The 26,282-nt window shown below is 37.9% G+C and overlaps 1 protein-coding gene across 1 annotated transcript in view; it reads right to left on the minus strand.

The window, feature by feature from the left end:
• The window catches only part of LOC124805408 (ras-specific guanine nucleotide-releasing factor 1-like), an 871,442-nt gene that overhangs the window by 606,505 nt on the left and 238,655 nt on the right, over nucleotides 1-26,282 (minus strand). Inside the window, 2 exon segments of the mRNA XM_047265969.1 lie at nucleotides 12,921-13,027; nucleotides 16,481-16,607. Of these exon segments, the coding sequence (XP_047121925.1) occupies nucleotides 12,921-13,027; nucleotides 16,481-16,607 (234 nt within the window).

The following is a 26,282-nucleotide window of genomic DNA, read 5'->3' on the forward strand; positions in this document are numbered from 1 at the left end:
TCATACATCTGTATGCGAGATTTCCACATTCCTAAATGTCCCTAGGTCCTCTGTTTCTGATGTGAAAATGAAATGGAAACGTGAAGGGACATGTACTGCACAAAACCATACAGGCTGACCTCGTCTGTTTACTGACAGAGACTGCCGACAGTTGAAGAGGGTGCAGCACTCCATGAAGAATGGGCTGCCGTTCCCCAAGAAACCTTCCAGCACCTGATTGAACGTATGCCTGTGAGGGTGGAAGCTGTCATCAAGGCTAAGGGTGGGCTAACACCATATTGAATTCTAGCATTACTGGTGGAGGGCACCACAAACTTGTAAGTCACTTGCAGCCAGGCGTCCGTATACTTTTGATCACATAGTGTACCATATGTATAGCTACAGATCCATATAATAATTTAACTGTGAAAAATATTATAAATGACCTCTCTGATCATGATGGACAATTCCTCATCATAAAGCAAATAAATATACAACGAAAAGTACATGTCATTTGGAAAATCATTAGGACTGTAAACAAACACACCAGGGAAACTTGGAACATCAACTACAGCATGTGGACTGGTCTCCTCTATATGTTGCTGTTGATATAAACTCCAAATTTAATACATTTATCAATGATGTTAGAAGTTGGGGAAAAATTTCCTAAAAAGTTAGTGAGGGAAAATGTTCAAATAAGGTCACAGTCCTTGGATTACTAAGGCATCAAAATATGTTGTAGAACAAGAAGGGATCTTTATGCAGCAGCCAAGAGATCAAATGATCTGAATAAGATTAGACATTACAAATTGTACAGTAAAATTCTTAAAAAAACCATAAAGGCATCAAAGAAGATGTTCTTGAAGGCGGAAAATGATAATTCAAGCAATAAAGTAAAAACTACCTGGAATTTTGTAAAGAAGGAAACAGGGAAAAGTGCATTTTGCAGCAAAAATATGTAAGTAAAAAATGAGGATCATTTTGTTAGTGATCCAAAAACAGATGCTGATATAGTCAAAAAATATTTCTTAACAGCAACAGAACAAATAGGATTGCAAGGCTCCATAAACCAAGCCATGAATTTTCTGCAAGCCAGTGAACCTAGCACAGTACAAATTAATAGCAGTCATTATTATGGGTTTTGAATAAGTCATTAAATCTTTGAAAAGTAAAATCACTACTGGAATTGGCAACACATGTAGCATATTATTAAAATACTGCTACAGCCATATATGTTAAAATCCTTTGCCACATTTTCAATGCATCAACTAAGCAAAGACCAGATCCTGAAAGGCTAAGTATGCAGTTGCGAAACCTCGGTATAAGAGGGGGAAATAATGCAGACACCGAAAACTATCAGCCAGTCTCACTACTAATAAGTTTTTCCAAAGTTTTAGGGAAACTAGAGCATGCTAGGATTGTGAAGCACCTCAGTGAGCATAAATATCATCAGCAAAAGTCAGTTAGGATTTCAGAAGAGATTATCAACGGAAGATGCAATTTTCATATTGCCTCCAGTGTTTTGAGGTCCAAAAAGATGAAGATGGTTAGAATATTCTGTGACCTATCAAAAGTGTTTGACTTTGTTAGTCACCAAATACTTTTACACAAAGCTACATATCTAAGTGTAACTGGTGCAGCACAGAAGTGGCTTTATTCATAGCCTCAAAATAGAGAAGATGTACTGGATAGAGGAGAAGGTGTCTCAGCATCATCAGAATGGAGTGCCATCTCATATGGAGAGCCTCGGGGCTCCATTCTGGGCCCCATACTTTTTATTATTTTTATTAATGATCTACCTCTTTTTACAGAGAATTGTAAATTCATCATCTTTGCTGATGATGTTATGCAGCTTATTAATGTTTCAATAGACAAACTTGAGGTGTTAGCTAATAAGGTTTTTGGGATACTGTGAACTGGATTAATGTAAATGATTGCCTTAACAATAGTAAACAAACTATACTCAATTTCACATAAACTCTGAAGGTAAATAAACAGGTCAAATGCTTGATGACCAGCAGAGAGCTAAGGTGGACAGTTCAAAATACGTGGGCTTGTAAATACTGACAGCAAATGAAACTGGTCAAACAACATCCTGGATCTGAATTCCAGCATGCTAGAGTAGCTGCGGGTCAGCAACTTCTGTTAATTTGTAGAACGAAAAACCAGTCCGAAGTTGCAAATTTTACTTTTTTATTCATTTGATGGTTAGTTTTGGGCCAAGATCAATTTTCAAATCACTGTAACATAGTTGATGATTTGAGAAATATGGAAACCATTAAATCAGCTTATTATGGTTATTTTCATGCCATATGACACATGGACTCTTATGTTGAGGAAATCCGCCACTGCTACAAAAGAGCCATAAGAATGATGGGTGGAGTCCATCCTAGAGCCACAAACAGAAATATTTTTAAGAAACTTGAAATCGACACACCCACTCCTCAATATATATCCTCCCTGGTGTGTTTCATATGGAAAACAAGCCCCTTTTCAAAACTGCTAGTGTGTAATGGTGTAGTTTTCACAGCAGCATTTCACTTTATTCATTAAACTGTCTTTGTTTTATTTCCTCAATGTTTATCTTATAACTTTTAGGACATTCTCTATTTTGTTCAAATGGCCGCGCGTACTGTATGCCAGAGTGAATATACCGAAATGAAACTCAGTGAAATACAAGTTATTAATTTATTGAATATTCATTTTTACTTACAAATTTTCGCATTAAATGTTGAAAGTGCCCCCCTGTTGCTGAATACACAATTCAATTCGTCTAATCATGTTTCCAAACACAAGCTGTCACATTTCTTCTGTAACAGGAGCAGTGAAAGTGGATATTGCAGTTTTCAATTCATTGATGGATTTTGGATGGGTTTTATAGATAGTTGCTTTCGCTGCATCCCAGAAGAAAAAGTCAGGTGGTGTTACATCAGGTGATTGTGGAGGGCAAAGTCCCTGTGAAATTATGCAATCACCAAAAACATCAGCAAGCAGTGACATTGAAACGCAAGTTGCATCAATCATCTTGTTGAAAATAACTGTTCAGCATTTCACTTAACACAACTCCTCCTATGAATGGGTACAGAATATCACTGCAGCATTGTTGTGCGTTTATTGTTTTGTTGAGAAATATGGGACCCACAATCCGACTTCTAGAAATTGCAATCCAAACTCCTATTTTCACAGAATGAAGTGGTTTCTCATGAATACACAATGGATTGGTGGTACTCTACATACAAGAATTTTGTGAGTTCATGTACCCAGATAAATGACACCACGCCTCATTAGTGAAAAACGTTTCATTAAGAATACCCTTTCCAATTTGTTGAACGAAATTTTTGAACCACTGACTATAATGCAGTCTCTTGCAATGATCAGTATTTTTCAGTTCTTGCATAACTACGACTTTTTATGGGAAAAGTTCTAATTTGGGCTGTGTGGGCCGTTCCAAAACTAATGTCGATTTCCTGGGCAAGTTTTCTTACTGACTTGTTCGGACTCTTGGACATTTTATCAGAAATATCGAGTAGTTTATCCTCAGACAAAATGCTAGGATGACCACTTCTTGGTGCATCTGTCACTGAACCTGTACTTCGAAATTTGTTAATCAAATCTTACACAGTGTCGCAATGTGGGAGTATTGTCTCCGGGAAAATTGAATGAAATGTCTGACAAACTGAAACTGTGTATTTACCACCAGCCTTGAACACTTGTTTGACTAAAACCACATGTTCTTCAATGATTAGCACTTTAACAGTGACAAAAATGAAACAAACGAACAAAGGAACTAAACATAAACGTACACGTCAACACATAATGACACACACCAACAATACTACTGACACTGGCTGAGATAAGCAAAACAGTGGAATGTTGGGAGAGTCCACTAGAAGGAAAGTAACCCGGGCAGGCGAACAATCATATGGCGGCTAACAATCATACGGCACTGTGGAGAGACTTTTTGAACACCCCATATATACATAGTCTTGTTTGTTTGCTTGTTTTGTTTTATTTGGCCTCCAGAGTTTGTACTCTATTTAGCCATACATGTTTACACAGGAAACATAATTGTGCAAAGAAAACAAAAAAAATGCATATTTACAGAGTAGACATCTCAAGCTTTTACTTCAACAGATGTTTAACAAATAGAGTAATAAGTAATCAATATAATGGAAGGAAACATTCCACGTGGGAATTTCCTGATGAGGCAACAATTTGTTGCGAAAGCTTGAATTTTGTGTGTATGTTTGTGTTTGTTTGTGTGTCTATCGACCTGCCAGCGTTTTTGTTCGGTAAGTCACCTCATCTTTGTATTTATATAGAGTAATAAGTAAAGTAGACATATTTATGTAAATAATTCACAATACTTCTTAAATTTAATAATAACTGATACAGATAAATGAAAATATAAATCCTAGAGATTTTTCCCCATATTCATAAGAAAATGGACAATTGCTTTATACAGACAAATGTCTTTGGATACCAAAGGGGAAGATGTTGGTTGAGGGAGACAGTAACCCATACTCATCAAAGTCCTCAGAAATTTTGATGGTTCATTGTCAAATTTGGAACACAAAAACAAAATATGGTTTACATCAGCTTCTGATCTCGAATCACCTCCCATAGATCCATCCAAATGAGTCTTGTGACATAATATAGGGTGTGTAAAAACCATGTATACAAAATTTTAGGGAAGATAAAAATACTTATTTATGTGACAAAAATGTTACAAGAGCACTGTTACCTCACTAGGGGTCCATGAAGGTTTTGTTGCTAGTGATGCTTAGTGACAGTGTTCAACTTGCTATGTAATGAATACTGTTTTGGAGAAGCTGATGAACTCCTATGTATTTTTTTGTGAGGAGAGATGAACTGTTTAGGGTAGGAGACACCAATTGACAGTCCAGAAAGTCACATTGTTCATTTGGCTGAAGCTGTAGCCACTATTTGTGAAGCACCTGGTTGTTTTCAGTTTGTTCGACAATTATTAGGGTGCAGATGCAGCTGTGCATTATGTAAGTGGACAACATTCTCAGCAACATCTTAAGAATAATATTCATTACACAACAGTTTCAACACCATCTCTGAACACCACTAGCAGCAACCATTCTCAGCAACATCTTAAGAATAATATTCATTACACAACAGTTTCAACACCATCTCTCAACACCACTAGCAGCAAAACTTTCATGGGTTTTCAGCAGAAAAACTGTGTCACTTTGACTTTTTGTCAAAAAGTGTTTTTGCATCTCCTCTGAACACTAAATTTTGAATACATAATCTTTTTGTACCATGTATGCACATACTAATATTATAAATGCAAAAGTAACTCTGCCTGTTGCACTTTCATGATCGCCGAACTGATTTTGATTAAATTTGTTATGAAAATAGTTGGAACATTGAGGAAGGACATAGGCTAGTGTGTAGTATAAATATTTATTGATCTGAAGACTATAACATAAAATATGGAACAATAATTACTCTTTGAAAAATGCAGTTTATACTTTGACTTCTGAACTTTATCATATTTGCAGATATGCTTCTATTGTTTGATGTGGGTCTGTATAATATAGTTCAATGTAATGAATACACTACTTATATGATCCCTGATGCATGTGATCCATACCTCTAATATCAGTTTCAAGCCCAACGCATTTTAGCTGCTGCGAGTCAAGCATCTCTTATAGCTTCTGAGATGCCTGAAGACTTACAACAATGACATCCTTTAAAGGGGGTGTGACAAATAGAGAGTGCTTTTACATGAAAAATGTATCAGAAGCTTTTAGTGAGGCTGCACTTGATTATGTCACACAAGTGCAGCTGCATATAACAAGCAAAAACGTGAGTGCAGCTGACATGATGGGACATTCAAACATTACATAATAGACGCTATACTGAACTACTATTTATTTTCATTCTTCACCAGTTATACACTAGCCAATAATTTTAGAAAGTGAACATTTTATTTTCGTACTAACACCATCAGTCATCATGACAAAACTATTCATAAGCATCAACAGCTCATGGTCTTTTGGAAAGCATTGCTGACCCTAGATCATGGTGCAGTGGGTTCGATATCCAGCTGGGTCAAATTTCCTCCATTCAGAATTGTGTGTGTGTGTGTGTGTGTGTGTGTGTGTGTGTGTGTTGTCCTTATCATTTTATCATAATTGACGGACAATTCGCCGAATAGGTGTCAAATAAAAAGACTTAAGTGGCCGAACACCCCAAACTGGGTCTTCTGTCCAATAAAGCCTTAAGCACATCTCACTTTATTTTATTGACATGCAAGTGCTGCTATGGGTAACAGCTAGTGTAGTATAAGTACCTCATGCAACTGTTTGTGATCCTTAATCATTATTTTTAAGAGGAAACACAGAGACTGTAGCAGAAACTAATAATCTTCATTGCTTTATCTGAGAAGCAATATAAAATCTGTCCACTTATGACAGACTTCATGATACTGAACAATTTTTGTAAACTATTTCATAATTAATCAATTACCAAACCTGTTGAAAAGCATTTAGTATCTATCACTGCTATGGAGCAGTCAGTGACAAATATTGAGCTTCAGACTTCATATCTTTCATAATGAATAATTATTAAAGTCACATAAAGTTCTTATACCTCTAATAACCTCCTTTTCCTGAGCTCAAAACTGTTACCTATGTAACATATGGAGATACTAATGAGTAAGCTGCACTCTCCCCCACCACTTTTAGAAAGTTCCAGCACAGCTACCTCAATATGCAGATACTGTAGTGAAATTTAGCACCATATATGCATATTTAGTTCTTTGTATACTTGTTGTTGTTGCTGTTGTGGTTTTCAGTCCAGAGACTGGTTGGATGCAGCTCTCCATGCTACTCTATTCTGTGCAAGCTTCATCATCTCCAAGTACTTACTCCAACCTACATGCATCTGGATCTGCTTAGTGTATTCATCTCTTGGCCTCCCTCTACGATTTTTACCCTCCACGCTGCCCTCCAGTATTACATTGGTGATCCCTCGATGCCTCACAACATGTCCTATCAACTGATCCCTTCTTCTGGTCAAGTTGTGCCACAAACTTCTCTTATCCCCAATTCTATTCAATACCTCCTCATTAGTTATGTGATCTACCCATCTAATCTTCAGCATACTTATGTAGCACTGCATTTCAAAATCTTCTAGTCTCTTCTTGCCTAAACCATTTATCATCCATGCTGCACTTCCATACAGGGCTACACTCCACACAAATACTTTTAGAAAAGACTTCCTGACACTTAAATCTATAATCGATGTTAACAAATTTCTCTTCTTCAGAAACGCTTTTCTTGCCACTGCCAGTCTACATTTTATATCCTCTCTACTTTGACCCTCATCAGTTATTTTGATCCCTAAATAGCAAAATTCATCTACTACTTTAAGTGTCTCATTTCTGAATCTAATTCCCTCGGCATCACCTGATTTCATATTGCTTTTGTTGATGTTCATCTTATATCCTCCTTTGGAGATAATGTCCATTCCATTCAACTGCTCTTCCAGGTCCTTTGCTCTGTCTGACAGAATGACAATGTCATCAGCAAACCTAAAAAATTTTTATTTCTTCTCCATGGTTTTTAATTCCTACTAAAATTTTTTCTTTTGTTTCCTTTAGTGCTTTGAACAAGCACTAAAGGAAACACAAGAAATACAGATATACAGATTCAATAACATAAGGGATAGGATACACCCCTGTCTCACTTCCTTCCCAACCACTGCTTCTCTTTCATGCCGCTGGACTCATGTAACTGCCATTTGGTTTCTGTACAAATTGTAAATAGCCTTTTGCTCCCTGTGTTTCACCTCTGCAACCTTCATAATTTGAAAGAGAATATTCCAGTAAACATTATCAAAAGCTTTCTCTAAGACTACAAATGCTAGAAACATAGGTTTGCCTTTCCTTAATCTATCTTCTAAGATAAGTCATAGAGTCATCATTGCCTCATGTGTTCCAAAATTTCTACAGAATCCAAACTGATCTTCCCAAAGGTCAGCTTATACCAGTTTTTCTATTTGTCTGTAAAGAATTCATGTTAGTATTTTGCAGCCGTGACTTATTAAACTAACTGTTTGGTAATCTCCAAACTTGTCAACACCTGCTTTCTTTGGGATTGGAGTTGTTATATAATTCTTGAAGTCTGAAGGTATTTCACCTGTCTCATACATTTTGCTAACCAGCTGGAAGAGTTTTGTCATAGCTGGCTCTCCCAATGCTATCAGTAGCTTTAACAGAATTTTGTATACTCCTGGGACCTTGTTTCAACTTGGGTCTTTCAGTGCTCTGTCAAACTCTTCATTCAATATCATATCTCCCATTTCTTCTTCATCTACATCCTGTTCCATTTCCATAATATTGTCCTCAAGCACACTGCCCTTGTATAAACCCTCTATATATTCCTTCCACTTTCCTGCTTTCTCTTCTTTGCTTAGATCTGATTTTCCATCTGATGTCTTGATATTCATACAGTTGGTTCTGTTTTCTCTGAAGCTTTCTTTAATTTTCCTGTAGGATCTACCCCACCCCTAGTGATATATGCCTCTACATCCTTACATTTGTCCTCTAGCCATCCTCGATTAGCCATTTTGCACTTCCTGTCGATCTCATTTTTGAGACATTTGTACTTTTTTTTGCCTGTTTCATTTACTGCAGTTTTATATTTTCTCCTTTCATCAATTAAATTCAATATGTCTTCTGTTACCCAAAGATTTCTACTAACTGTCGTCTTTTTCCTACTTGATCCTTTGATGCCTTGACTATTTCATCTCTCAAAGCTACCCATTCTTCTTCTATTGTATTTCTTGTCAATTATTCCATAATGCTCTGCATGAAACTCTCTGCAATCTCTGGTTCTTTCGGTTTATCCAAGTCCCATCTTCTTAAATCCCCACCTTTTTTGCACTTTCTTCAGTTTTAATCTACAGCTCATAACCAACACATCGTGGTCAGAGTTCACATCTGCCGTTGGAAATGTCTTACAATTTAAAACCTCATTCCTAAATCTCTGTCTTACCATTATATAATCTATCTGAAACCTACCAGTGTCTCCAGGCCTCTTCCACGTATACAACATACTTTCATGATTCTTAAACCAAGTGTTAGCTATGATTAAGTTGTGCTATATGCAAAATTCTACCACGGGGCTTCCTCTTTCATTCCTTACCCCCATTCCATGTTCACACACTTCTTTTCCTTCTCTTCCTTTTCCTACTATTGAATTCCAGTCCCCCATGACTATTAAATTTTCGTCTCCCTTCAGTATCTGAATGATTGCTTTTATCTCATCGTACAGTTCTTAGTCTCTTCATCATCTGTGGAGCTGATTGGAATATAAACTTGTACTACTGTGGTAGGCATGGGCTTCATGTCTATCATGGCTACAATAATGCATTCAGTATGCTGTTCGTAGTAGCTTACCCACGTTCATATTTTTTTATTCATTATTAAATTTACTCCTGCATTATCCCTATTTGATTTTGATTTTGTATTTGTACTTTGTATAGTATATAGATCATTTTAATGTCCTGATATTGTGTTTGCTGTTGTATCTGCAAATGTTATTGTACAAACTGAAAGCTTTCCTGGGTTTGACTTGCACTGTAAATCTCTAAAGATCTGGGGATACATCCATAGCTGATTTAAAACAACATGTCTCACCTGAACAATGCTTTATATCATGAACTTTTATGCTGGAAAATCTGAAAAGGGAAATGCAAAGGTTCAATATAGATACGGTGGGTGTCAGTAATGTGAAATGTACATAAGGCAAGGACTTCTAGTCAGATGAGTATAGGATAATATGAACGGTAGCAAAAAATGGTATAATGAGAGTAGGATTCATTATGAACAGGAAGGGTGGGCAGAGTGTGAGCTACCACAGACAGTTCAGTGATACGATTGTTCTCATCAGAATCAACAGCAAACCAACACCAAAAAACAATAGTTCAGGTATACGTGTCAAAGTTGCAAGCAGAAGATGAAGAGAAAGTATATGAGGATACTGAAAATGTAATTCAGTACACAAAGGGAGATGAAAATCTAATAGTCACAGGGGATTGGAAAGCGGTTGTATGGGAAGGAGCAGAAGGAGGGGTTATGGGATAATATCGCCTTGGTACGAGGAATGAGAGAGAAGAAAGACTAATTGAATTCTGCAATAAATTTCAGCTAGGAGTAGCAACTACTCTGTTCAAGAATCACAAGAGAAGGAGGCATACTTGAATACTGGGAGGTATGGGATGATTTCAGTTAGATTACATTATGGTCAGACAGAGATTCTGAAATCAGGTACTGGATTCTGAGGTGCACCTAAGAGCAGATATAGACTCAGATCACAATTTAATAATGATAAAGAGTAGGCTGAAGTTTAAGAACTAGTCAGGAAGAATCACTGCACAATGAAATGAGATATGGAGGCCCTAAGATGAGACAGTTGAAGTGCTCTGAGGCTGTACATATTGCAACAATGAGTAGCTCAGTAGGCAATTCAGTTGAAGGGGAATGGACATTTCTGAAAATGGAAATCACAGAAGTTGGAAAGAAAAACATAGGTACCAGGAAGGTAATGCGAAGACACCATGGGGTAACAGAAGAAATACTTTAGTTGATTGATGCATATATATATATATATATATATATATATATATATATATATATATATATATATAGCTGAAAGGAACTGTTTGTGAACTGGAAACGGTGGATTTTATAGCAGCGGTAGTGTTGAAAGCGAGAGTATATATAGGCGGGATAAAATTGTATCGTACGCGCACAAAAATGTTCAGGGAAATTCAGGAATACAAAAATACAACTGGCTTAGGAATGGAACAAATAGGAAGTGCAGGGGAGTGAAGGTGAAATAGCTGCATTAAAAACATGAAGAAATAGAAAAAGAATTGATTGTAGGAAGGACTGTCTCAGCATACAGAAAAGTCAAAACAGCTTTCAGTAAAATTAAAATCAAGGACGATAACATTTAGAGTGCAATGGGAATTCCACTGTTAAATGCAGTGGACAGAGGGAATATATGGAAGGAGGGCACTTACATTCTCTGTGACTCAGAGGGTTTTTCTAATGTTGTGACAGAAGAAGAAACAGGAGGCAACAGGGAAGGGCTAGGGGTCTGATACTAGAATCAGAATTTAAAAGAGCTTTGGATACAAGGTCAAATAAGACAGAAGAGAAATAAGACAGAAGAGATATAAAACATTCGATCAGAATTTCTAAAATTGTTGGGGGAAGTGGCAACAAAATGACTATTTATGTTGGTGTGCAGAATGTACAAGACTGGCGATATACCATCAGACTTTCAGAAAAATGTCATTCTCACAGCTCCGAAGATTGTAGCGGCCGACAAGTATCAGAATTATTGCACAATCAGCTTAAAAGCCCATACACCCAAATTACCAACAAGAATAATATACAGAAGATTGTAAAAGTAAATTGAAGATCTGTTAAATGATGGTCAGTTTGGCTTTAGGAAAGGGATAGGCACCAGAGAGGCAATAATGGAAGTAAGGATTAGAATTCAAGGTGAAAGGATACCAATGATAATATTTGCTGATGACATTGCTATCCTCAGTGAAAGTGAAGAAGAATTACAGGATCTGGTGAATGGAATGAACAGTCTAATGAGTGCAGGATACGGACTGAGAGTACATCAAATACAGACAAAAGTAATAAACAGTAGCAGAAATGAGAACAGCAACAAACTTAACATGAAGTAGATGAAGTTAAGAGATGTCTGCTACCTATGTTGAAAATAACCCTGCAGCAAAATAGCACACGACGGACAGAATGAGAAGGATGTCAAAAGCAGACTAGCACTGGCAAAAAGGGCATTCCTGGTCAAGAGAAGTCTATTAGTATCAAACATATGTCTCAATTTGAGGAAGAAATTTGAGGGACTGTACATTTGGAACACAGCATTGTATGGTAGTGGAACATGGATAGTGGTAAAACTGGAACGGAAGAGAACTGAAGCATTTGAGATCTGGTGCTGCAGAAGAATGCTGAAAATTAGGTGGATTGATGAAGTAACGAATAAGGAGGTTCTCCGCAGAATCAGCAAGGAAAGATATATATGGAAAACACTGACAAGAAGAAGGAACAAGATAACAGGGCATGTGTTAAGACATCAGAGTATAGCTTCTATGGTACTAGAAGGAGTTGTAGAGGGTAACCACTGTCAAGAAGACAGAGATTGTAATACCTTCAACAAATAATTGAGGATGTAGGCTGCAAGTGCTACACTGAGAAGAAAAGGTGAGCACAGGAGAGGAATTTGTTGTGGGCCGCATCAAATTAAACTATTCAGAAGACTGATTGAAAAGAAAAGAAAGAAAAGAAAAATTGCTTTATATTCTACATCAAAATATAGGAGAGGAAGGCAAGGGAATAACAACTAGAAATGATCCCTGACCAGTAAAGAACTTTGGTATTCAAAAACATGCAGATTTTCAATTGTTTATTAATATCCTTTTCATTCTAAAAGCAACAACAGTGACACATCATTCATCTCGTGTTATTTCTTTTGCTTGTACTGTTATTTCCATGAAAATCTTAAAAGAAACTGTGAAGTCTTGAAAATATTACAGACTGTTTGCTAGCCTACATCTGAGAACCAGTAACACACTGCTATCTTCTTCACTATCATAACTTCACTCACCATAACTGGCCTACTATCAGAAGACGCAATACAAACATCCCATAACATTTTATTTACTATGCTTGCAATTTGTTTCCCACTGCCTACTGATTTGACCGAACACAACAAAATATTAAACATAAGTCTCCTCCATGATATTTTTCCTTTTCGGTCTTTAACATATGAACATGACAAACAGATACTGTGGGGCAACTGTCAGAAAACAAGACTAGTTATATGTGTCTTACAATACCAGTAAGCAAAAATACATACCATCATCATCATTTGCACCATGTTCACTGGGATCTTCAATAAGGATTGCATCTGCCAGAGGAATTTTTCCAATTTCTGGAACAAGATGTAACCGCCCACCTGATGTCCTGTAACAATAATTTATTATGAAAACGTATTAGTATTCGTCATTGTGCACAATGACACATTTTTTAAAATACAAGAATGGAAAAAGTAATCATATTTTACTACAGATAATAAACTTAACAACGTTATACAAAAGAGGTACTGGTATTTCAATAACAGATAGCTTCAGCACAACTAGTTACATTACCCAGAGGGATCAGACATGGTAACTGTAAACGATTTGAGAAGTTTTCACTTTGATTTGACGTAATTACTGACTTGCAAAATTTAAACAACCTACTTTTGTAATTTTAAGACATAATAGGTCTGAAATACAAACTCTACACTTGGGTTCATCAGTCTATAGATTATAACTGACATCATAATAGGTTTACATTTACACTATGTGCTCCCATTTTTAAGTCGGGGTTAAATGGAAACTGCTATCTCAAAGTGTGGTTTGGGTATGGATTTTCCAGCTGTGATAACTTTAAACCAACATTGTTTAGCAAGTTATGGATGTTTTCCTGAATAATAATAACAGAGTTTACAATTGTCCCAACCAATATGTATTATAAATTCCAAAATGTGCAATTTTTGAAAGTAATTTATTAAATATTTCAACATAAGCTATATTTGATAGTAATTCATCAAATAATATTGAAACCGGGGTAATAACATACTTCTTGTCAGCACACATAAATAAAACATACAAAAACAAAAATATGTGACTATGTTTTTTTTCCCCACTGGGATTTAACAGAACCAAACACAAATTTGTCAAGGGATTGTACTATGTTAGGTAAATGACTCAGCAAGCATACTAAATGAATATTATTTCACAGAACCATTTTCAATAGTCTTAGACTGAAATGGTTAGCATGCACATCAAATGGCAAAACAGTGCACTTTGACAGGGTAATAGATGATTTGTGTGGCATATTTGTCTGTGAGAGATAAAAGCTGTAGTGAACCACTGATAAAACTTAGGCTCCTCCATCCACCCATTTTTTGAAGCAACAAAAAGCACCCTTCGGTAGGTACTACCCAAAGTCCATTGAGCCTGAACTGCACCACCATTATATACAAGTTGTGCAAGTGTCATTTGCAGCAACAGGCCAAAATAATTGTTGATTCCATACCTGTTCCAGTAGAAGCAGCTTTCGCTCTTGCCCAAGAGCTCTTACCCTAGTTGGGTTGCTGCCAAATCCAGATCCATCATATCTGTAGGCAAAGCATTCTTTGTCATTAACATTTGGCCTTCATAATTAATGCAAATGACTCATTTCACTGCAGAAGGTATAAACTATATATGGATCTCTGGCATTCTTTTGAGATTTTTGAAGGAGCTGAGATTTCTTCTTATAAATACAGGGACCATGTTTTGTACAGACCTGACACTAACTCTTACCAGGATGACCACCTTTAAATGGAGTCTTTGATGAATTCTGTTTAACATATTGTTGTACCAGTGACCTAAGTTCCTTGTCCTCACATTCCCATTTCTGCATGAGCAAATAAACAGTTGGCAGTGTACCTTTAATATGTGGAGAAAGAGTTTGACGACAGCCAAGGTCTAATTTATTTCAGTGATACCCTCTGACCTAGAGAAGAAGTTGGAATAAAGTTATACAAATTCTGTGTGAAGGGCCATATTTAACTTCTTTTTATTCTTTAATTCTTGATTGTCATAAAATATCACTTCCACCATTTTATTGAATAGCATACATTTTATTCAGTGGCATATGACTAAGTCTGGGAACCCATATGTTGCTTCTGCATTCCTAAATGTTATAACTTTACATATAACATCATGCACTACCCTTGACATATCATTTACAGTGTAACTACAACCTCAACACTTTTAATGTAGGTCCTTGGCATTTTTTCAAAACCTGATAGGAGATAAAATCACCTTTTTTATTTTGTTTTTCAGTTTATATTCAGTATCTACCCCCTACCCCTAAAAATTGCAAAGTGGAGTAATTGGGAATCACCCCGCTTTGTAATTTTAGGGGGTAAATGTAAACATGCAATGATTTGTATTTAGCTTGAATTTAAGTAATTTTATTATTATAATCTCCTTTGTAAATGCAAAAAATACCTTAATTAATGTTTTCAACTTACCACTAAATAAAGGAAAAATATAATCTTTCTTCTTCCAAAATATGGAGGTAGAAAACAGCTAGACACATCAACATAAAAGCTCAATAATTAACAAAATTTAACAATAAAAAAGAGAGAGGAATGTCACAATAAAAAATGATGGCTAAAAACAATGTTGCCTACAATAACACCAAACATCTCTTCAGCAAAATTCTATAACTGGTGTTATCAATTACCCTTATTTTACAAATATTCCAAATGACCCTGCTACATGTGTGACCCAGAAAGCACTGTAATGTCTATGCAACACATTGAAATATGATGGAATATGTTGCCAACAGTAAAGAATCAATAAAATTGTATGAGTGTATTCAAAACAAATTAAATATTTACAGACAGGACAAAAATGAAAAATGTGCTTACTTCTGTCCTCAAGGTGTAGTATATTTGTGACATAGTAAATGCTAGAACAATATAAACAAAACTGAATAATTACTAAAACATTTGTATTTATAATGTGAAACGCATTAGTTGCAGTACCATTACATGCCATTTATTCTCTGAACATTTCATAGTGTATAATGAATATGAATACAGTACACTACTTACTGTAAATCTGCAATGTTTTCTACATGTCTCAATGCAACTGTTTTAAAAATATTTTTCTGTAGGCCTATTATGATAATTTTAAAATAAAGCCCTACATGAAAACCTAAATGCCAACAGTGAAAATAAAAAAAAAACGTTTTATTTATTTCAGTTTCATGTATAATTTACGTTTTTCTTATTTTGGCTAAACAGGAGAGATGTTTGGTTCAATTCTCTTTGCAAGTTGATTAGGGCCATATTGTACTTTAATGGGAAATCAGAAGTGAGGAATAATTTTTTTCTGTTTAAGTTGGCTACATAATGCGCTTTACATTGGTACTGGTTTTCATATTATTAATGAAAACAGCTTTGATTGTGCAACCATATATATGATCAGATATTATATTATTATTATTATTGCTATTGTTTAACAGTACGTGAAACCGGTAATAACGGTAACACTTCCTGCACACATGTAAAAGTGGTTCACTACTTGGCCATTGCATGTTTCTTACAGTGCACTTAGTGGCATTAGTGGATATTAACATGAGAGTTTTGCTAAGGAAAGTGTAAAAATAGGGCAAACTGCAACATTAATTACACTTTTTTTACTATGTTATTATTATTATTATTGTTGTTCTCACAGGCAACGTGCAATACAAGTGCCTTCTCGTTATCGTCAAGCTGCCAAAGTTACTTTTTCTCTTATGAAAGAATCAAACTTCCGTTTTACACATCGCACATTGCAATCTAATGTACGATGTTTAAATGCCGGTACTGACCTTGTGGCAAGGATCAGGTGATTGGAGAAGAGAAAACACTGCCTGAGAGCTTCCTTCTCGCTCTTGAAATTGGTCAGACGGCTTCGTGATGACTTGGGTTTGTCAGAAGGTATTTGTATGAGGCTACCTGCACAAACAGACAAAGTACGTTACTAGAAGCCTTCAGAATACTGCATAACAATCAAAACGGAAAAGAACACAACACTGCAATTTTATGACTGCTGAATGTCACGTTGTTAATCTTACTTTTTCAGTTTTCTTTCGCAGATTTGTTATTTGAATACAATTGCGTAGAGATTTGAGGTTATGGAACGATCCGTACGAGCAATCTGATGTTCCTTCAATATGACTTCGGTCGTCTTTCAGAGCTTTCGCGTGTTATCTTTTCTCAATATTTGTGCACATCATTGCAGCGGGGGAGGGTAAAACTCCCGACGCCGTCTATCTCCTTAGATAGGCAACCTGTAGGATTCTCACTCACAATAGACCGGCTTTCCGTGCTCTAATCGTTTGGTATCGGAATCTGTCTACTAAAATGCCAATGTGTTGTGATACACGATTCTTTGAACTTAACAGAATGAATAAAACTGAGGCAGACATGCCGCGACTTTGAGGACAACAGAAAATTAAACTTGTTTTACGAAGCGCATGCGCCCCATTCCCCTCCCTTAGTTGCTACAGCGCGCGCGCCAGCCCGCCACATCCGAGATCGAATTGTTGGCACTATATAGACAAACACCTTTGACGTTTAGTTCCATGAAGGAAGTGGACATGTTGAGTTTTACACAACCTCTCGCAATGTAAATACATAAACGCAGTTCCAAGAACTACAAAAATATGGTACAATACTAATGCGAAGTGTTCGGGGTTTTGAAACAAGGCTAATTATGCTATGGCGAGGTATTACTGTGATTTGCGGATGGTCCGTAGATCTATGGAGTGAGCGTACCCTACTGCGCATGTTGTCAACATCAAACAGGGCTTGTAATGTAATTTTGGGTCGAGGCTGCTAGTCTACAATTTGCGATAAGAGCGAAACTTGAATAGCAGACATATTCGCCTTTTTTTATATACATTTCTGCACGTTTGAGATTAGTAACAACAATGGTGCAGTATTGCTATTGCTATGTACGTGAAGAGAAGTATGCGAAAGGACGATCAGCTATTTTCAGTATTTACAACAAATATATAATTCTAAATGCCACATAAATACGAAACACTTTATGTATAGCAAAATACTGAGACACGGTATTATAAAGTTTTGTATCGTAGAGAATTTCTGTGAATTTATGGCCATGTGTTTTGCGAGACAAGTGCTAGATAAATTTGCAAGTGCGCTTGAGTAAACTGCCATAGCCAGTGTATACATAATGGTGCTATGTTTATATGACGATAAAATTTATACATTAGAGGCTGATTAATTTCCTCCAATTTATGCAGGTTCTAAAAACCTTGTGCACGAGGCAGTTTCCTACACAGTGTCATTGTAATGTAATTAAACAGAATATATTAGAGAATATGAATCACTGCTATAGAAAACATACAAACGTATCGTCGCTTCTTTTATTACTCCTAAAGTCGAGAATTTATCTAGCACTTTTTCTTTTCTATTTTGTGCGCACTGTATGTTTTTACTTTTCTGATGAGATGGCGAAAAAATATTATACATATTTTACTCGTCTATAAAATGCAAAAAGGTAAAAAAAGAAAAATGATATTGGACAAACAGATGGGGCAAATCGCTTATCGTATTTTTTATAACAATTTCAGAGTTCCAAATGCGTGGTTTTTTTGTGACACATTGGCGCCGTCTACAGTGTCACTCTAATGAATTAGTACAATGAATATGTGCAGTAGACAACAATGTGATGAATAAGTGCAATAGATAACATAAAAAACGTTGTTGGCTATCACTTCTTATACTGTGATTCTTGAGTTTCTCCCGGCGTATTTGATAATCAAAATATCCACGGGTGTGCTGTCGGTCTATAGTGTCCAACGGGCACAATATTTCGGCGATCATACATGTCGCCATCATCAGGTGAACTGACGGACTGAGCTCCTGTGAACGTGCCGGCGCGGAGATCCGTACGCTATGGCTGCTCAGGGGGAACTGGGTTCGGTCAGCAGCACACTCTAATTTCTTCCTCTGTCTTTAGAGGTTGTTTTCTGCGAAGGTTTTTGTCCCATGCTGCTGCCTGCTGCTCACATCTTTTACTTTCCCCTCTTTGGGGAAGTGTGTGTGGGGGAGTTTGTAGCCTTTCGGCTTTTACTCCCCTGTGAACGTGTGTGTGTGATTTTTCTAGTTTTTTGGTGTCTGTGACTTGTGATGTTTGTTGTGAGTGAGTCTAGTACTTGCCTGAGGTAGGCGAAAAGATTGGTGTTATATGGGAAGGAACTGGATTAGGGATTGGGTTTTGGGATTTTCTCTTCGACTTAATCGTCGAAGATCGTCATAGCACCAATGACGACCTCATAAACCGTGACTGTTGCTATAATCTTAGCAAGGCTTGGGAACCAGCGATCGGGTTAATCAAGAGTAAATCGAGCAAACGTATAGTTGTGACGACCACGGCGGACAGAGCCATCACACCGACGTCATCTCAGACGCCGTCGCAAACTGTTCCACCGCGCGACGGTGGCGCGGGGTGCGGACGGCGGAGGGAGCGCGCCGCGGGCGGAGGGTATTTAAATCGGCCGCCGCCGCGACCGAACCCAGTTCCCCCTGAGCAGCCATAGCGTACGGATCTCCGCGCCGGCACGTTCACAGGAGCTCAGTCCGTCAGTTCACCTGATGATGGCGACATGTATGATCGCCGAAATATTGTGCCCGTTGGACACTATAGACCGGCAGCACACCCGTGGATATTTTGATTACTTCTTATACTGTTACCGGAAAGCCTTAAATAAAATGGAATCTGAGGTGTGATACTGCCATAGCCAGTGTATACATACTGGTGCTTTGTTTATATGACGATAAAATTTATACATTAGAGGCTGATTAATTTCCTCCAATTTATGCAGGTTCTAAAAACCTTGTGCACGAGGCAGTTTCCTACACAGTGTCATTGTAATGTAATTAAATAGAATATATTAGAGAATATGAATCACTGCTATAGAAAACATACAAAAGTAATGTCGCTTCTTTTATTACTCCTAAAGTCGAGAATTTATCTAGCACTTTTTCTTTTCTATTTTGTGCGCACTGTATGTTTTTATTTTTCTGATGAGATGGCGAAAAAAATATTATACATATTTTACTCGTCTATAAAATGCAAAAAGGTAAAAAAAGAAAAATGATATTGGACAAACAGATGGGGCAAATCTCTTATCGTATTTTTGTAACAATTTCAGAGTTCCAAATGCGTGGTTTTTTTGTGACACTTTGGCACCGTCTACAGTGTCACATGAATTAGTACAATGAATATGTGCAGTAGATAACAATGTGATGAATAAGTGCAATAGATAACATAAAAAACGTTGTTGGCTATCACTTCTTATACTGTTACCGGAATGCCTTAGATAAAATGGAATCTGAGGTGTGATACTGTGGTGAAAAATCACAATACAATAGCTCTACAAATCTTTAAGCCAACTTCAGTCCTTGATATCAAATTAACCGTGTGTACGAAGTTTCATTGTCCTTCTGAAGGTGATCTATCTGTAGCAGCAGTGAAGTAATAACACTCAAAATACGCATGGGTGCTCGAGAGTCGACAATAGTCTAGAGACGGTATTGAGGCGACCAAGGAGTTGGGCGCCTCCATTTATTCTTTGAATTCACCAGTTCTCAAGATTTGATTTTGTTTCTTAAGAGTAAATACATGTACAGTTTTTGTTCGATACGACTAATAATATAATTATTGTAGAATATAGAAAACTGCTGTGCTACGTTGGTTACCCCAAGCTAAGAAGAAGAAGACTATACTACAAGTCCCAACAAAATCATTTTAACACGACGATGTTGGAACAACGTGAGTATACGAACCTACCATCGCCTACTTCACAAATGTACGAATTTACTACGTCAACAAGAAGCGCAACTACAGCATTACGTTTACCGAAATTTTGGACTACACTACCAAAAGTATGGTTTTCAAGAGTGGAGAACATTTTCCAGCAATATCATATAAGCGTGACGGCAACACGTTAAGCCGTATTTTCGCGAATATGGACCAAGAGCTAGTGAAGACAGCGCAAGATCTCATCACGAAGTAGTTCTTGAGCAGTCTTCTCAAACTTTCGAAGATATAGTCACTAAACGCTTGGTAACACCCAAGGAGCAACGCATGCCGCATGTTTTGTTTGACGAAGCATTTAGAGATCGTACTCGTTTAGAATTGTTGTGACATTTGCGCAACTTCAAATGGTTCAACTGGCTTTGAACACTACGGCACTTAACATCGGAGGTCATCAGTCCCATAGAACTTAGAACTACTTATACCTAACCAACCTAAGGACATCACACACATCAATGCCCGAGGAAGGATTCGAACCTGCGACGGTAACGGTCGTGCAGTTCCAGACTGAAGCGCCTAGAACCGTTTGGTCACAGCTCCCGGCTGCGCAACTTCTCAGACTTTGAAACATTACATACCATTTGGTTCAATAGTCTTCCAACAAGTATCGGACAAGTACTGGAGCGCACAGCCGGCCGGAGCGGCCGTGCGGTTCTAGGCGCTGCAGTCTGGAACCGAGCGACCGCTACGGTCACAGGTTCGAATCCTGCCTCGGGCATGGATATTTGTGATGTCCTTAGGTTAGTTAGGTTTAATTAGTTCTAAGTTCTAGGCGACTGATGACCTCAGAAGTTAAGTCGCATAATGCTCAGGGCCATTTGAACCATTTTTTTGAACTGGAGCGCACGACTGGCGGTAAAAGCAGGTCTTTGGTGGCAATACCGACAAGAAGGAAGCGCGCCGCAGTTAATGGGGATCCAAAGACAGATCCCGTGAGGACAGCACAGGAGAGTTGAAAGTGGAGTGAAAGCTGTGCGTACGGAGACTAAAAGTAAAGACGAAAATTTGTTTGCAACCTTGAGAGACTTACAGCTTCGCTTTATCATATTAGCGGAAGAATACATCGTTAATCGGCGCCCGAGGGAGGCGTGGTTTTCTCGACAGTACGATCGCTAACCACATTAAGCAGAGAGGATTCACCAGCGTGGTGCAGGTTCGGTGAGCGAGCAGAGAAGTGCAAACAGCCATGCAGGGAACCAAACGCCAAGAGCGGCCGATAAGGGGCGTTATTGGACGCCAACGACGGTCTTACGTCGTTGCAACAAACTTCAGCTACAGACAGGAGCAACATAACGTGACTGTCACATCAAGTGCTACCCGACAAGACTGTAACACTAAAGAGATGTTCAATCTTCTCAAGGACGCACAGAATGGTAAAGTATACGCACTCTACAGCGGATCAGGTGTTAGTATTGTGCCACAACATTGTGTAGCAATGACACAAGTCAAGCAGATATGTATGCTGAAGGCAGCAAACGAGATGACTATACAGACATTCAGGACAGCTCGACCATCAGTGAGACTTACTCCTGACATTCAAGGAGTGCAGATTCTCGTCATGGCTGCAGTGGATCACCCCACCTTCGCGGTGGATTTCCTGGAACATTTCAAGTTAAAAGTTGATATATACAATCGACAACCAAGCACTAGTGATTTCTCACACAATAATTCTGATTTCAGTGTGGTGGAGTTACAAACAACAACAATTCTGGCGAACGACAGTGACACATTTCAACGAATAACGCACGGCTACCCGGAACTACTTACTGCGATGACACGGTGGAAGGAGTGCCAGCATTCGACAATGCACTACATCAGAATGGTATCCTGTCCGCCGGTCTATGAGCGGCCCCACCGCCTAGCACCGGAGGAATATGCAGCAGCCAAACAACACTTTCTCAGATGGCTCGATGTGGGGATTGTACGTTGTTCGGACGGCCCCTGGGCGTTGCCTTTTGGTGAGTAAAAAAGGTGGTACTTGTAGAGCCTGCGGTGACTTCAGGGCGTTAAATGCCACTGGGCGTTATGCAATCCCAAATATCCAGGACTTTACGGCATGTTAAAGGGTACAACAGTATTCAGTGGGATACGGCGTTCACCAGGTACACCAAGATTCCTACGGCCTCCTGTGATATGCCTGAGACAACGGGTATAAAGCCATTTGAGTTATCTGAGTTTCAGTTTATGCCATTCTGGCTACGCAATGGCGCACAGACGAGGCAGCTACTTTCAGTCAAAATGTCCTCCCCCGTAAGGGAGTAACATAACGTTTGTACGAGTGCAAGTTGTGATGCACGAACGATGACATATAGAAGACTAGGTCTAGCCGTGAGTAGTGCACGCATAGCCAAAGCAGTTAAGACCACTCGCGTAAAGCGGGAAACTTAAGTACGATAAAGCTGATGGCCGTTCGTGTTAACAACTACGAATACATTCAATGTAGTAACTGCTTAACAACACGGGCACTGCAATACCTCTATAAATGTGAGAACGATAAGGAAATTTTGTACTGAACTGCGAACTGAATATATTTCTGTAATAACGATAAGATGCGTTATGGAATCCTTTTTCTTTGTACATCTAATGAATTTTTCTAACACTGAACTCTGCAGGGAGGTACAGTTCCTTACACACCTGCTGTAATGACTTAGCCTACATCTGAAAGGTGCAATGTGCTGTTTAACTCTTCCAACACACATGACTTTCCCCACCATGTAAACGATCGTATTTCCCACGCATATCTTTCGGTTGTGCGTCTAGAGTCTTTCCTGGTGTTTACAGAGTCTGTGCTCTTCGCGACGTGATATCATGAATAGAAATAAAGGCTTTACCAGAGACGAGATATCTCGGTTATGTTGCAGACACGCACTTATAAGAATACGCATTGTCATGGAACCTTGCGTGGTCCAAATCTCGTCTAGGCCTACTCTGTCTTATCGCGTTTATAGACGTCAGTGTAAATAAGTTTAATAATTCTGCTCATCATAACTTCTCATTCGATTAACTTTTTTAAAGAATCTGTGATCTGTTCAGCAGACGCATTTTCAAAACAGTTTAATAAACGCAGTGTCTTCATTTCATCGAACATTCTACTGTAGCTTTTTCTCCTCTTAGAAGGCATCTCTGTGTGGGACACATTTTGAATGTCATCTACGTCATCTTCCACAATTTCTGTATTATCGTCTCGCAAATAAACATCATCCACAGAGTACCAATTATGAAAACACAGATTGGGAACAATAAAAACAGGGTTGTACAGATTAAAAGAAACAGATTCGGAAACATGTGGGAATGACAGTCATCATTATCGCTTAGCATTTTTTCCGTTAATAAAAATTTTCAGATCATTGCTACACATCTATCAGTGTTCTTGCGTGTAATGAATGCTGTATGTACATTTACATGTCTTCAGCTATCCATCCTTAATCCTAATTCATTTTCGACAAAAATGTGACATCCATCATTTTTTCCATCGCCTGTTCAATCGATTAGGAGTAGCTGTGAATTAGAATTCCATTAACCGATATTGGTGCAGTTGATTGGATGCATGAAATTAGTCAGAGATGTTTAAACTACTAACTGAAGGAATCCACTCTTATCAAAACCTAAAATAAAATACTCTCCATGAAAAAAGTAAAACAGTGCTGCCCTTTGGAGCCAATAAGTTCTTAAATAAAGCGAAATTAATTATAAGTACTAAGCATAATCATGCCAGAACGTGGTTATCAAACTATAGTGTCCATGCATTGTCAGTGTTAACATTTGTTCAGCCGAGGCTTCCTGGTACGTTTTTTTTCAACTTCACCTGTCTTTTCTTTTTGTTATTTTTAAATCGCAGTACCTTTTTCAGGAATTCGAAAAATTAATGCTTGAATGCCTACAATGAAAACGGTTGTCCTGGATTTGGGCATGAGCACACATGGTACAAGTTTCATTTTTCTTATTTATAGTCATCTAAGAAAGTTCCTTTCTTGTGTAACTTCTTTTAGAAGTTCGTGTCATTGTTTGGGCCATCTCTCTCTTGCGAGTCTCCTACCTATCGGATGTTTGTTCCTTTTTTTATCATAGTGTCTTGTTTTTTGTTTCATCTAAAGAGTACATTACAGACGAAATATAAAGACAAAGCCCTTCATGTATGAGATGTACGAATTTTATCGTTACATGGTTCAGGCGCGGTTCCGGATAGGCTGTTGGAAAGCTATCGTTACATCGATACTTCACCAAAAAATCGATATGTGTCGGCGATTATTCAACGATATATCGATAACGATATGACAATATATAATGACGATATTTTAATTGTATATTATATTTTTTCCCAAATTTTCGATAAATACTTGAATTTGTTCTTTAGAAATTGTAGTGGAACATAATTTTACTTTCATTATGTGAAGGTGGCTTACTACGTTTTGAGCTTTCATCAAGTCCAGTCTTCGTCTTTGACTGTGAGAAGCAAGTATATATTATGACACAAATAAGAAGTCCGATTGCACGGGGGGGGGGGATGGTGTGAATGGAATAAAAAGCTATCTGATGTGAAGAAATAGCACACCAGTTGCGTTAAAAAACAATTTTCAACTTTTTACGTAACTAGTGTGCTATTTCTTCACATCGGCATTATCCAAAAACAGCTGCTGAAACTGATGAACAAAAATCTAAATGATAAGATCGGTCTATGAGCTGAGGGGAAATGCTGAGGTAAACGTTGCTCAGCGCTACCAGCAGAAACTGCAACGTTTAACACCACCACACAATTTTGACAACACAATTGCGACGACGCTGGCGTTTGCAGAAATGAAAAAACAGGGAAGTCAGTTTCGTCACCTATCTGATTTGTCTGGAACACTTCAAGTCGACATGAAGAGTTCCAGACAAATCGGACATGTGACGAAGCCGAACGACGGACCTCTCGGACACCTTTTATTGTGCCACTTTCCTGCAGTTACCATTGTTAGCAAAGTGGTTATCGCCAACTGTGAACGTGCATCGCTTTCCTTTCAATTCTTGCTCTGAAGGGAGTAAGCAGGCTGCTAACTTGTTGATGTACAGAATATCAAATAATAAATCTATATTTAAATATACAGCTCTAGAACTGGCAGTATATTTACTGTGTGTAGCCTTTTATCTTTCTTTCTTTCTTTAGGCGGTACGTCGATATTTTTTTCGCCAATATATTGGTGATTTTGTCGATATGTCGAGAGCCTATAATGATATGTTTTAAATATCGATACATCGGGTTCCCAATATTATTAAAAATAGTGAGGAGTCAAATGTTTATAAAAACCCTTGAGCTAGCGACCAATTTTCTACGTACCTTCTGGAAGAACGGGGATACTGTAGCTATCCTATAGTACAGTGTCAAAATGTGAACATTACACATGTCCCGTAGTCCAAGCAAATTGAGCAAACCGTTTGATTCTTTTGCATTAGGTGTGGTGTTGAGAGGGTCTTAAGCGGTTTATGAAAGGACGACTTGGTCATGGGTGGTTTCTGAGAAAGCTTCGAAAAACCATGAATTTTGGGTACCAGAAGGAATGGCCTAATCTAAAATTTATAATCATGGCAAATCGTCGAAATTTTTATCATATGTTCTTAAGACGATGGTGTGTGCTTTAGTTTTCTTAGGTCTGTCCACATTCGTTCCTTTTAATTTGTGTCAGGGCGCTGATGACCTCGATGTTGAGCGCCCATAAGCCCCAACACACCACCACCACACTAAGACGATGGCCTCGGGGAAACTTGAAACTTTTCGCTAACGTATGGATTCAAAATTACCATACATA

The sequence above is a fragment of the Schistocerca piceifrons genome, chromosome 7 (genome assembly GCF_021461385.2).
Source record: "Schistocerca piceifrons isolate TAMUIC-IGC-003096 chromosome 7, iqSchPice1.1, whole genome shotgun sequence".
Lineage (NCBI taxonomy): Eukaryota > Metazoa > Arthropoda > Insecta > Orthoptera > Acrididae > Schistocerca > Schistocerca piceifrons.